Source organism: Molothrus ater, chromosome 16 (genome assembly GCF_012460135.2).
Source record: "Molothrus ater isolate BHLD 08-10-18 breed brown headed cowbird chromosome 16, BPBGC_Mater_1.1, whole genome shotgun sequence".
NCBI lineage: Eukaryota > Metazoa > Chordata > Aves > Passeriformes > Icteridae > Molothrus > Molothrus ater.
The window spans coordinates 15,567,764-15,581,522 of record NC_050493.2 but is presented as its reverse complement, the minus strand read 5'-3'; the positions used below and the strand labels follow the sequence as shown (position 1 = coordinate 15,581,522).

The 13,759-nt window shown below is 51.0% G+C and overlaps 1 protein-coding gene across 1 annotated transcript; it reads left to right on the top strand.

Moving 5' to 3' along the window:
* The first annotated feature begins 4,643 nt into the window (after nucleotides 1-4,643).
* On the top strand, nucleotides 4,644-13,420 carry TEDC2 (tubulin epsilon and delta complex 2). Its single transcript, XM_054516610.1, has 10 exons — nucleotides 4,644-4,704; nucleotides 4,792-4,890; nucleotides 5,072-5,127; nucleotides 5,583-6,258; nucleotides 7,673-7,726; nucleotides 9,553-9,637; nucleotides 9,947-10,055; nucleotides 10,269-10,370; nucleotides 10,769-10,980; nucleotides 13,208-13,420. Exons 1-10 carry the CDS (start codon nucleotides 4,679-4,681, stop codon nucleotides 13,349-13,351), a joined length of 1,563 nt encoding a protein of 520 aa, XP_054372585.1. The 5' UTR covers nucleotides 4,644-4,678; the 3' UTR covers nucleotides 13,352-13,420.
* The last annotated feature ends 339 nt before the right edge of the window (nucleotides 13,421-13,759 follow it).

The following is a 13,759-nucleotide window of genomic DNA, read 5'->3' as shown; positions in this document are numbered from 1 at the left end:
CAAAAATTAGAGAGACTCCAGGGGAATGCCCCACAGCCTCTCCCTTTATTCAAATAAAGTTACGAGACTTCTCTGTCTCCTTTTTGGACAAAAATCTCTGGTGTTTTTGGATTAATTTTCCTGATAATCTGTTCCATGGTTTCATACACAGAAGACTTCCTTTGTCCTCCCTGTTTTGTTTCAAACAGGGCTGATCCAATGTAACATTCAGGAGGAGGGTGAGGATACAGACTATTTCCCAGTGAAAGTGTCCCTGCTGTCAGCTTTTTTCACCTAGCCAGCTGAAGCTGAAGCAACATCAGGTTCTGCCAGGTGAGGTTTAGATTGGATATTAGAAAAAAATTTAATCACTGTAAGGGTAGTCAGGCACTGGCACAGGCTGCCCAGGGCAGTGATAGAGTCACCAGCCCGGAGGTGTTCAAAAAAGATGTAGATGTGGCACCTGGGGATGTGGTTTAGTAGTGGGTTAATGGTTGGACTTGTATGAAAAATCCCACTGTGAAAAGCCTGGGTCCATAAGGGAGACAGAGGAATCCTGAAACTTTATTCGAATAAAGGCAGAAAGTCCACCAGGGCACATTCCCGTGGGATTTTCCCTCCTGAGGTTTCAGAGGGCACAGCCTCCTTTTATCACAAACTCCCAGCCAACATGTTGCCCTCTTCTTCCCCATTGCTGAGGCACTAAGGCACTAAGGAAGGCACAGCCTTCCTGAACAGCCTAGCACCTCTCCCCCTTGAACCTGTCATTTTACTCCAAAGTTCAGAAACTCAAGCTCGTGCAGACCCACTTGTCTGTTTCAGGAGTCAGAGCTGTCTGGGCTCTGTAACAAACCTGCTGCAGGCTGCCCTAGAACAGAGACTGGGCAGAGCTAAAGAATAAAGTAGGGATTTATTAGAAGGCCTCAATGGATCCACCTTGGGCAACACAAGAGCCCAGCCAGGGCTGCACCCAAGATGAACCAAAATGGTCACAAAATGCACAGCCGGGCACGGGGTCTCTCACTTTTATGAGTTCTGCTCCATTTACATATTGGAGTTAATTGTCCAGTTACAGCTTTAGCCCATGAAGTCCCATCCTCCTTGTTTTTCTCTCTCCAGTCCACATTGTTTGTGCTCTTGGGTCTGAGATTTGGATCATTTGTCCTTGGTCTCCAGCTAGAGAAGGAATTGTTTAGTCTAAGCTACTCGGTAAAGAGAGCATACTATCTTCTAATATGAAGATCAGAAGTGCACACTAAAGCAGCACAGATCTGAGACTATAAAAGCTAAATCCTGAGGCCTCACTTGAAGCTGGTAGAGACATTAAGAAACATTTCAAAGACATTAACACCCATCCCCTCACCCATGAACTGTGTGTAAAGACATTAGCACGCACCTTTCCTATCACAAGGAACTGTTACCTGTGACAGTGTCCTGCTGCCCTGGTGATGGTTGAATACCTGCCTGCCCAGGAGATGCAGGGAATGAATTCCTGGTTCTGCTTTTCTTGCATGGCCTTTGCTTTCCCTGTTAAACTGTCTTTATCTCAACCCATGACTTTTCTCACTTTTACAATGCTCTCCCTTGTCCCATTGGGAAGGGGGGAGTGAGTAGTGTAGGGCTGAGTTGCTGGCTGGGTTTAAGCCACAACATGTCCGTGTACATAGGGAGGATTTTCCTGTGTCAGTTCAGCAAAGAGCACTGATCCCACAGGCAGCACACAGGAGGAGCACAGCTCATGGAATAATGTAATATAATGTAATGTAATGTAATGTAATGTAATATAATATAATATAATATAATATAATATAATATAATATAATATAATATAATAATATAGAAAGTGTGGGGAGGTGTATTAGTGATTAAGTTTATCTCCTGGCTTAATTTTTTTCTCTTCTTGTTGCTAAGTGATGTCTACTTGAATTTTACCCCAGGGAATCCTACCATGATGGGTTATAGGCACGGCTTTCAAAGAGCTTTAGGCACCCAGCAGGAGATCCCAGTGCCTGGACAGTTATTTTTATTAGCTGACAGGTATTTAAGAGTTGGGCTCTCAGAAAAATAGAAATACAGATGGCAGAATATCACCTGGCACCTGTCAGCCTGACCAGTGAATGAGTGCTGACATTTTAACTTCCATTACATCTCACCTATGTAAGATTCTCAGGGCTTCAGGCCCAAAAATAACTGGTGCCAGAGCTGTGTACCAGCAACAGTCCCTTGTACATCACACAAGTATTTTAACCTGTCTTTTGTAACTAAATTTTTGCACCAGTTGAAATGTTACTTAGCATGGGTGCCAGGTTGAGCCAGCATTTTCCCAGCAAGCAAATGTCATGAAGCAGAAACACAGTTCAGACTCTGTTAGCTCAAAATCCAGGCTCTGGCACAAGTGTCTCCTATGCCAGCTGTGCCTGAACTGGTGCAGGGCCTGTTGCTACATGAACAGAATACAGCTCTTCACTGCATTTACCCACTCCAGCACAAGATGCTCTCAGTGAAGAGCTAAATACACACACCCGGGACCTTTTCCTCAACTGCCTTTGTCAGATGATCCACTGGAAACCCAACCACCCACAAGAGAAGGCAAGAACTGATTTCCCCAGCTGCTGCCCTGTTGCAAGACGCCTCAGAAGGCGAGGCAGCAGCAGCCCATCACAGAGGTGTGGAGGGGAGTGGGAGCAGCTGAGCTGAGTCCAGAGTCAGTACGTTTGAGCCCTGAGCATCAGTAGAGGACTGGTTTTATAGCTGTCAGGAAGTTTCTGCTCTCCACCTGCCAATTCTCACCTCACCCCAACGTCTCTGCCAAGGTTTCACCCATGGTTTAACCAGTGCTCAAAGGTGCAGCTGGAAGGGGCGAGGTAAAGCCTTGCCCTCCCTGCCACACTGCCCTTCCTGATTTTGTGATGGCAGCAGCCTTTGCCTCACCTAAAACTTTAAGCCAACATGCAGATATTCATCTGTCCTTCCTCCCAGCAAGGTGCAGCTTAACAGCAAAGTGCCTGCATTAAAGCTTTCCTGTCTGTTGGGGGGAATTCTACTGCCTGCATAAAACCAGAGGCTCAGGAGGAGCACACACTTGATTTATCTCCTGTTCAAAGGGATCCTTGGGTTTTGGGGATCATTTTTACCACTGCCAAACCATAGAGACTTGATGTAAAAGGTAGCCGTGTCAGTAGTGCTGCTCCAGCAGGCTTCATGCCTCGGGTGACTTTCCCGGATTACAGCAGCCTGATCCCTTTTCTGGTTGTTTTTAATACTGTTTTTAATAAATGCCGACAGCATGCAGGTGCCTGAGGAGAGGTGTCACTCTCACGGCCCAGGCTGTGCTCCCCCTGGGACAGCAGGTGATGCTGGAGGCTCCGGGAGCCCAGGGCTCCATCTCCTGGCCAGTCCCAGCCTGCAGGAATCCACCTACCCCGGGCACAGCTTTGGGCACCACAGTATCCGGAGGATCTAAAGTTACTGGAGAGCAAAGGAGAGACTCAAGGATGGTGAAGGGTCTCGAGGAAACTAGAGCTGTGTGAGGAGTGGCTGAGGGCAGTGCCAAAAGTGCAAATTACAATTGGAAAAATGTTGAGTTCGCGAATCTGGGAACTCACGATGTGTGATGATTTTTCTGATATTTTGTAACATTTTATAGGGGTTTTAAAGTCTTGTCTCGATGAATCACCTGGAATTCTTAACTTCTCTTTTAAAAAGTCTGTGGTCACGTCGTTGCAGAGAATCACGAGCATCTCAACCTCAAGACTCAGCCATTGAAGGCAAAGAACCACTTCTTTCTTCCTTTCTAACTTTTTGCTAACTTTCATTCTGCTGTGCAAGGGGGAGGACTGGATTCCTGCTCTTTAGCTGCCTGAACAGACAATGCCGAGTGCCAGCTACGGGCTGTTCTGGAGAACTGCACTGCTCCGCAGCGAGAGCTGATCCTGACGGGATCCAGCAGCACTCGGAGCCTGCGGTACCAACCCGGCTGCTCCCACAGCCGCAGAGCAAGGCAGATTCCCCTCTCCATCAAAAAAACCCCACAAATTCTTTTTTATGCTGACGCAAACCACGGGCGGCAGCAGCAGTCTGCCGTGCGCTGGGCCGAAGGTGGCTCTGCCACGGTCCGGGGGAGAGGCGGACACCCGGCACCGGCCCGGGCCCGCTCCACCTCCAGCCGCGGGATCTGTGTTCTCCACTGCCAAGGCTGAAGGGAACAAATCCCGATGGGGTCCTGACCCCAGGAGAGGTCGAATACCTCGGGCTGTGGAACAGGCCCGCGGCGCCCGAGCCCCCTTAGAGGGGGTAGGAAAGAGAGGGAAGGGCCGAAGGCAGCGGAGGGAAAAGCAGCTTGCCCGGGCCCAGCGGGGCATCCCCGGCCCTGTCCCGCCCGCGCCGGGCAGGCACAGCGGCCACAGGGACCCCTCTGCCCGACACCCTCGGCGCTGCGGGGAGCGGCACCGGAGCCGCCCGGAACGCCTCAGCCCCGGGGCCGCTCTCGCCTCAGGCCCGGGGCCGCTCTCGCCTCAGGCCCGGGGCCGCTCCCGCCTCCGCCGCGCTCGGGCCCGGGGCCGCTCCCGCCTCCGCCGCGCTCGGGCCCGGGGCCGCTCCCGCCTCCGCCGCGCTCGGGCCCCGCCCCGGCTGCAGGTCCTGGCCGGGCCGCGGGGAGCGCGGGGCCGGCGGGAGCAGCGGCGGGGCCGCGGCCGGTCCAATGCTGCCTGCGGGCCGCGGCCGGAGGTGAGGGGCAGGGGGCAGGGGGCCAGGGCCGGGCCGGGCCGGGCCGGGTCGGGTCCCGCGGGGCGCTGACCGCGCTGGGCCTTGCAGGGCGGCGGCGGCGCTGAGAGCGGCGCTGGGCGAGGGCGCGGAGCGGCGGCGGGAGCTGGAGCGGCGGGCGGCGCGGAGCCGGGCGCTGCTGGGGCGCTGGTGAGTGCGGCACCCGCGTGTGTGGCGCCCCGTCCCGGGCCCCTCCGTCCCCGGGCGGCCCGCAGGGAGGAGGGCGGCCCGGGCGCTGGTCCCGCAGCCGTGTCCGAGGCCCCGCGGGCCGGGGATGCTGGTCCCGTCCCGGGGCAGCGACGCCGGCTCCGTCGCTGTTTGTTCCCTCCAGGGATGATGAGGAAGAGGAGCGGCCACAGCCACAGTCAGGCTCCAGCACTGAGCATGGTGAGCGCTTCCCCCGGGCCGGTGCCCCCTCATGTCACACCGGCCCCGGGCCAGTTGGGGTATTAGGAGTTATTCCAATGCTCTGCATCCACTTAAACACCCCCTCTGCCTTTTTCCTCCCTCTCTCCTCCTTGGGGTTAGCTTGGAGTCGTGTCTCGTTAGCCAAGGCCGGCAATAAAGTGAGTGCGGGCCTGACCCTGTGTGGAAATGTCACTTGTAGAGGTTGGCTCGGGAGATGTGTCCTCCTGTGGATCACATCCATCCTGGGGCTTCAAAGCTTCTGGCAGTCCTACCTGCATCCTCTGTGCAGTGGCTGTTCCCACAGCTAAAAAAATGCCCCTGCACCGGTCATTAGGTTTTGTTTCCTTCTGTGCCACCTGGAAGAGCAAGTAAGTGAAGAGTCAAATAGAGAACATCCATGTTTGAGCCATCTGACATGTTTTCTCTTCTTGCAGAAGACAGGCCTTCACCCAAGGAGCTAGAGGAGCTGGAACTGCTGAACAGGGCCTTAGAGAAGGCACTGAAGGTCAGGAAAAGCATCTTGGAAACTCCATTAGAGGCTCAGAGAGCTAGAGGACAGAAATGGGCAGGTGAGGCACATGCTTCCAAGAAAGCTGAAGAGCAGCAGGTGCCTGTACCTGTTGAGGATGTTCCTGAGTGCAGGAAGGTGAGAGCTGGAAGCAAAAAGCCTTTGTTGTTGAAGAAGCCCTCTCCATACCAGTTAAGAGCCCCTTACCGGACTGACCCAGATGTGAAGAAACTGCAAAGGAAAGTCCCAGCCAGATGTGTTTCTCAAGGCCCCAGGACAGCTGGGAAGATTTCCTCAAAAGGACTGACTTCCAAACAAGGAAGGAGTCACAGGACAGCAACTGGTGCCAGTGCCAGAGAAGTCAGTGCTGCAGCTGAACCCCAGGAGACACCTGGCTTGTCTGAATCTGCCCCAAATGAGCAGCAAAGCTTTTCTGGAGGAGATTCAGCTGCAGTAAAGAATTCCACAGTTGCTGGCAAACAGTTACTTGATGCAGGGAAGAAAAGTTGTGGTTTCCTGGGAGAGTCCAGCAAAAAGGAGGACGCTGCAGGTGCATGGGGAAGGAGCACCTCACCAGGGACAGGCACCCTGCAGGAAAAGGGGTAAGTGTGGGAGGTGGGCGCCTCTCCTGTTCTGCTCCATACTCATACTGGCACATGTACAGATCCTGCTGGCTGTAGCTGCTCTGGGGGTCCCAGCCTGGCTTCATCCTCCTCACGTCCCTCTCAAGAGGAAGGATCCTATACAGTTTAAAAGCCTTTATTGTGGTTAAGTAAGTGTTTTCATTTTAAGGGCTTATTGTTGGATGGCTGGGACTTTGAAAGCCTTTCAATTAAGACTTTTGATGTTTCATAGTCCTCTATGAGTGTTTTGGAAAGCTGTCTCTATAGAGCTTTCTTGAGCCTTAGCTTTCCTCTGAGTGTACTCTCTATTATAGCATATTGATTTTTTTATTTATTCTGTTTTTTACACAGTGACAATACATAATGCATGATTTTTCTCTCTCTCTCTCTCTCAAGCATGTGCCCAGTGCTGTTTGGAGTGATGGCATCTGGGTTTGATGCTGTCCCTGTTAACCTGTAACATACTGCCCATGTAACTACACAAATCAGGACTGACTAAAGTGCAGTTGTTTTAAGGGTTTGGTGCAGGAAGGATTATGAAGGGAATGTTACTGAGATTCTCTGTGGAAAAGTGGCAAAATATATACTTGGAAGATTGGCTTTGCCTTCATGCCAGTCTGTCTTGTTTAAGTAATTTCTTTCCTCTTTTGCTTTAACAACACTGAAGTTCAATCTGCATCTGGAAAGGTTTGAGGAGTATTTCTCTCAGCCACCACAACCTAACTCTTGTGTTTGTGCAGGGAGGAAATGATCCCTTTTCACTGGCATTGGAAGGGCCCCAGGACACTTCAGTGACAGTTGCTGTAGGAACGGGGATCTGGATTCAAACATTTACTTAAATTCCCAGCTGTGGCCTTGCATTCCTAGTCTGCATGTGACTAACAACTGCCAACCCTCCTGTTTTTGTAGGAACAATTTAGGGATTATTCTGCTTCAGGGTTAAGAATCATATTCCCAGTGGAAGCTGGACTGTCCCTTTCCTATTTCTCTGAGTGTGACACGGTGCTAAGCAAAGCTGCCTTGTCCAGCTGAGGCAGGGCAAGAGGCTATGGCAGACCAGTTTCCCTGCAGGTGTGGTCTCCATGTCTTACTCTGCTGTGCCATGGCTTTGCTCCCAGCTGCCCCCCCTGGATGAACCTCTGATTGGTCCAGGATGCAGGAGCTCTCCCAGCTCAGCTCCATGATGCCTGTGGAGTCCAATGAGCAACCTAATCTTCCTTCCTTGAGGACAATCTGAAGAGAGTTGGTGGATCCAATCTCCAGAGTTGCTGACATCTCCCATTGCAGCTAAATTAATTTCAGATTTTGACAAAGCACCATTTTCCCTGTTGGAAGACAAGGCTGAGTTAATTGCTTTCCAGCTGCCAAGATTGATCCTTGTCCTGTTTCACAGATGCCAGCTGAAGCTCCCCTTTCCCTACAGGAAAGCCTATTCCAGGAACTCCAGGTAAGACCAGTCTGACCAGTTCAGCCCAGAACTCCCCTGAGCTTCAGGGCTGTGAGAGGGGTCAGGTGTGGCTGTTCTGTGCCCGGGAGGCAGTGACCCCACAGGGCCTGAACTGGGAGCAGGAAGAGCTCTCGTACTGCAAGGCTGCTGCTGCTGAGGATGTGTTCTGTTATTGTGGCCACTAGTGCTACTTTAGTTCTTTGAGTGCTAATTACTGTTAATCACTGAGTCATGAAGTTCCTGGAATGTTTTAATTGTGGGTTTGAGGGTGCAGCAGAAGCCTCTGCTGGTGGCACACACCTGTTGAAGGCAGGACACCCCGTGGGATGGGTGTCTGTATACACTATCCGATGAGAGTTTCCCAGACCATCCCTGGCCTGCCTTTGCAGCCTGGCAGCAGCACTCCTGTGTGTGTCTGAGGCTGGTTCCTGCTGCTGAACTCTTACACTAAGCCAGCTGCAGTGTTACTGCAGGGATGGTGCCAGAGGTTGGGGCTTGCATGCTCTAGTCCATTCTCCAGTCTTCTGGAAGGGTTTCCCACAATTCCTCTGATGCTCATCATGTGCTTTGTTCAGATATTAAGCATAAACCCTTTCTTAAATCTAACTATAGCCCCTTGTGCTGACCTCAAGAATTCCTCCTCCTCTTGAAAACTGTCATTTATCAGGCACCAGTTTGTTAGTTGCCTTTCTGCAAGTTGTAAAGACTTTATACCCTTAATTTTCACTTTGAAATTGAGTCTTTTAGCATTCCAACCACTTTGGTGTAATTTTATACTTCTCACTATTGCTTTCAACTCAGTAACAGATTGAGAATAACCTTTGCACTAAAGATCTCTTGTAGAGGATTTGCATCTTGCCTGGGAACTTCTTTCCTGTTCCATTAACCTTGCCACTTCTTTGCATAACATATTTCTGAAATCTGCAGATTCTAACATGATTTAAAAGACCCATTAGGCTAGAGAGAAGACACATGCACACTCGAGTTAGTCAGGCACTGCAGAACTATTTTAAGCTTCCTCCTGATGGCTCTCACTTGCTGTGGCTGGTTTTGGGAGACAGTCCTTAAGGAAAGGATATCATGGGGACTGTGCATCCATGAGGATGTTGAACTCTGTGAGAGAGTTCAACAGTAGTGCTGTTACTTGTGCAGTGCTTTATCTGAAAAACTGGTGGACTCTGTTGTGAAGTCCCAGTCAGCTTCCTCCTGGTACTGCCCTTAGACCTCTGTCTTGCATCCCTGACATGCTGCTGTCATTCTCCTTGCCATAGATACCATTTTGTCCCCCCCCCAAAGATTATTAAGAATCTTGAGGAAGTTTGGAATATGAAGTAGTTGGGTGAGAGTAGTTTGTCCTGTCTGCTGTTTTATTTGGTACACCTATACTAACAGAACCAATGTACAGAAATGCAAATGACTTACTCCCAAGAAAGGAAGGAAGATTTGTTGTTTCCTCTGGGGTATAAAGACAGGCAGGACAATACAGCATCATGAGGGATGTGCCAGAAGTTCACGTTCTGCTTATGGAAATGTGCTGTCTGTCTTCTGATCTTTCTCCTCAAAACAAGAGGAGAGAGTAACAGGTGCTTTGCAGTGTCTGATGCTTTCTGCAGGGTCTGATGCTTTCTGCAGGGTGTCCTTGTTGATCTGAGAGCAGCCGTGGGAATGAGTTGGGAATGGCTGGTAAATAACCTGTGAGAGAGAGGGGGAGGGAGACACTTGTAATTAAAGCACTGCTGTGCCACACTGGTGTGTCAGAGCTCAGCGTGAGCACTGTCTGGTACAAAGGAGCATAACTTCCACCTCCTGCCCCTTTGGAATTTCAGGGCATGGCAGAGATGTCGCCTGTGCCAAACGAGTGCAGATGCAGCAGCTGCAAGGACCCGTTTTATGGAGAGAATCCACACAACCGTATCCTTTCCTAGCAGGCACTGGGTGCAATTGCTCTGCAGTGAGCTCCAAGCTGGAGAGAGTTATGCCTCCAATAACAGCAGTTCCAGCTGGGTCTCTAGGCAGTGGGTTTTCTCACAGTACAGCTGTTGGGCACTTGCAAAACTTTGATCCAGCCAAACGTGGCCACAAGGCAAGCATGCCCTACACAGCTGTGCTTGCTGTCCTCACCTTCCCCCTGCAGTGCCACTTCCCTCTGTCCTGATTGCAGCTGGCCTGGCCTGGGGCTCAGCATTCTGTGGAACCTTCCTTAAGCTGCTGCTGTTTGAGTTTTGCTCCCCGAAGCTGACCCCCAGTCCTGCAGAGATAGAGGAGGAATTAAGGGGCCTCCAGGATGTCCTCTTCCATCTGAGGAAGTATATGGAAGCTGAGCCTGCAGGTAAGGAGGGAAAAAGAGCAGAGGGAGGGCACAAGGTAGAATAAGGATGGTTTGGGCTCAGTTCCACGTGTTTTGTGTTCTTGGGATGTGCTGGACCTGAGGGACAGGAATATTCTCTGCCTGAAATGAAGGCTGGTGAACCTGAGACCATTCTGGAAGCTGTTAGGGGAGGAAGGTTCCGGTGTTCACACTTTTTCTCTGCTTCTCTTGTAGATCCTCCCACTCTGCAAGGAGAGTATGAAAGCCTTCTGACCTTGGAGGGTTTGCAAAGCACAGTGTCCCAGTGCCTGCAGAAGCTGCAGCTGCTGCAAGAAGGTGAGACAGTCCCTGTGTGTGGTCAGGTGTGAACGTGGCCCTTTGCCGTCTGTGTGCAGGACACTGGACCAAGGTCATTTTGCTCCTGGTTATCTTTATGATATTGGAGAACTTAATTCTCTGGTGGCAAACAAATCTGTGGTACCTGTGTGTCACCCCCTCTGTGTTCAGGAGAGACTGGAGCTTTGAACTGCAGTTGCAGTTCAAGTGGGCTGGGGAGGGGACAACGCAGGCCACAGCTTAGGGTGCCCTGATTGTGCCATGTGTGAGGAGCTTACCCTGATTAATACAGTGTCTTTAGTCATCAGTTTCTGGGAACAGTAAGTAGATCATAAAGTATGCAAGTACAGATTTAACTGGTATGTTTTTGTCTCCTGCCCTTTCTTGTACCCTGGCAGCTCTGCAGTCCCAGCTGAGGCTGTGCCCAGACTGCCCTGGGGATGTGGGGAGCTGCTCTCCAGCCTGTGTCCCTGCCAGGGGACAGACATGTGACAGTGCAGACATGCTGGCTGTGCCTCTCCTCTGTTACTCCAGTCTCCAGGAGCTGAGGGACCTGTTTGCCTTGAAGCTGCAAGTGTCAATGCTGCACCAAGAGATTGCCTTACAAAAGGTGAGTCTGGAGAAGTGTCAGTGCTCCCAGAGCAGGGAAGGAAAAGGACAATTGTGGGGCAGCAGCTGTTGTACAAGGTGTTGATGGGCAGCAGCAGCATGGCAAGTTCCTCCAGTGATGTTTTTGTGTTTATGCCGTGTTCTCTTTGTTGGTCAATGGGACTTTTGTTGTTGTTGTTGTTGTTAGGGTCAGAGCAGAGGCTCTTACATGCCTGACCCTCTCCTGATAAGATTTTATTTATGTATTCTGAAAGAATTTGGCAGTGGGGGATGTTGTTGATAATGCCCCTTTTGTCAGGCCTTTACAGCCCTATTAGGGCACCCACTCCCTCATTCCCCCCTGTGTAACTTCCAGCTTCTGCTGTGCACCTGAGCTCCTCTGTTCTCTGTTCCTTTCCTTTTAAATCTCAAACCACTGTGCTGCTAATCTTGCTTTTACCATTCTGAGACTGTAAGAACAGGGTAGGAGGTGTCAGCTTCTTCAGCAGCCTGAGCAGAGAGTTTGCCACACAGGGATTACTTGTTCTTCTCAGCCAGCAGCAAAGGGCAGAGAAGATCTATGAAATCAAATCTCCTCCTCTGACCTATTCTTTGCCACTGACTTGAGTGATAGAGACTCTGGAAAAGTCTTTTTTTTTGTAAGCCAGAGAGGCATTATTAATAACTGTCTGCAGCCCTGTGGCTGAAGACAGATTGCTACCTGACTTCAAATGGGATTTCAGCATTATAATCCTGAATTATGGATTATGAAGGGTTTGGGGTTTTTTTGTCTGCCCAAAATGAAATGGTGACCAAAGCCTGATTCCTGCTGCTCTGTTGGTTGACACAGTTTCTTCTGCACATGTACCCAAATAGATGCTTTGTGCCATGTGAGCCCTGAGGGTCTGAAGCAGCCCTGTGCAGAGTGTGCAGGATAAGCTGAAGTAAGTGGGCATGGAACAAGATAAATACCCCAGAAAAGGATGTGCCTGTTTCTGGGCCAAGCCTGTCCACTGCCTTTCCATGGAGAAATGCCAAGTATCATAGAAATTCCTTAGAGCTCTTAGCCTGTCTTTGATGGTGAAGATCTGTTTCTTCTTAGGTGTCAGGAGCAGAGCAGGTGGATGGAAGTGGAGCAGTGCAGCACTCCTTCATGGGCAGCTTTCCCCTTAGGTAGCTTTCATGTCTGTAGAAAGAGACTTCCCAGAGATGAGCAGCTGTGTCCTGCTCCCCATCCCTGCACAGAGACTTGTGTAGAACAGGAGAGGGAAGCCCCTGCAGATATCCTGTACTCTATTCTGTTTGGGTCTTCCTCTGTATCATCCAGCAGGGAACAATCATGGAATCACAGAATAACTTTGAGTTGGAAGAGACCCAACTCCTGGCCCTGCATAGGCAGCCCAAGAATCCCACCCTCTGCCTGAGAGCATTGTCCAAACACTCCTGGAGCTCTGGCAGCCTTTAGGGGGGTGGCTGACACATGCAGTTGTCCTCTCTCCTGAGCAGGCAGTGTGCAGCAGGCTGGGTTTTGGTGTGCAGGCTGCTCAGACTTCATAACCTCATGCCAGATGAAAAAAGAAAAAAATGAAAATCCCAGGCAAAATGTCTGTCTAAGCATTAATTCAAGAGTGGGGTACCAAAGACCAGCTTTTGTCCAGTGATTGAAGTGACCTGTGCTTGAGTTGTCAGTCAGTGAGTCCTAATCCCAGAGCTGCCCTGGGTTGTGTGACAGCATGGGCTGAGATCCCAGCATAGGCTTAACAGAGCAGCAGCCAGGCCAGGGAATGTTGGGCAGCCTGAGCAGTCCCTGTGGCCTCTTTGGGCTGGAGTTGCCACTCACACCTCTGGCATAACTGGGAGGTGATGTGAACAGTGCTGAGTGAGGGGTTGAACTTTACCCTTGGGTGAGTGAACACCTCACTGTGTGGCTGCAGAGCTCCTGAACCAGCACCAGCTGCAGTTTCTTGCAGGATGCTGATCTCATCCCAGTGCTGGGCCTTCCCTGCAGCAGGGCAGCAGCACTGCCACTTGACTCTGCTCTGAAAATGCTGGGTGGCTGCCGAGGGAGCTCATGAGCAGAAAATGAACCACTCTGCCTTTATTAAATATGACAAAAGAAAGTATCCATCAATCAATTAGCCTGTTATTAGTCATACTGCTCTGATTAGATTTCACTTGTTATGCAGCCACTACAAGGAGTTCTAGAGTGCTGCTGACTCTGGTGACAGTGTCTCCTTTGCTTCTGGCAGGTGATGATGGCAGAGCTGCTGCCTGTCCTGGAGGCCAGGCCATGGCAGGAGGGCTCTGCAGGGCTGTTCCGGGCCATCCACAGCCAGCTCTGTGAGGGGGGCCGGCGCTTCCCTGTGCTGGTGAGAGACGAGCTGCTGGACTGAGCTGGGGAGCCTCCTGCTAGTCCTGCACAGAGCCAAAGACAGCTCCAAGCAATAAATCTTTTCTATGAACTTCTTTACTCTGCTTGTTTATTCAGCTAAATTCCAGGGGGTTGTTTTCATTATGGGCTTTTTTTATTTTATTTTAACTTCCTTTTGTATCAGGAGGACTGGAGCCCCTCTGCTCTGGAGCCAGAGAGAGCTGGGGGTGCTCACCTGGAGAGGAGAAGGCTCCAGGGACACCTCAGAGCCCCTTGCAGGGCCTGAAGGGGCTCCAGGAGAGCTGGAGAGGGACTGGGGACAAGGCATGGAGGGACAGGACACAGGGAATGGCTGCCACTGCCAGAGGGCAGGGCTGGATGGGATATTGGGAATTAGGAATTGTTCCCTGTGAGGGTGGGCAGGCCCTGG

Bases quoted from the DNA above. Each gene is read 5' to 3' on its own strand.
- TEDC2 (XM_054516610.1), top strand. From the start codon at position 4,679: ATGCTGCCTGCGGGCCGCGGCCGGAG. The intron at 4,705-4,791 runs GTGAGGGGCAGG...TGGGCCTTGCAG, and splicing joins CCTGCGGGCCGCGGCCGGAG to GGCGGCGGCGGCGCTGAGAG. The intron at 10,981-13,207 runs GTGAGTCTGGAG...TGCTTCTGGCAG, and splicing joins AAGAGATTGCCTTACAAAAG to GTGATGATGGCAGAGCTGCT.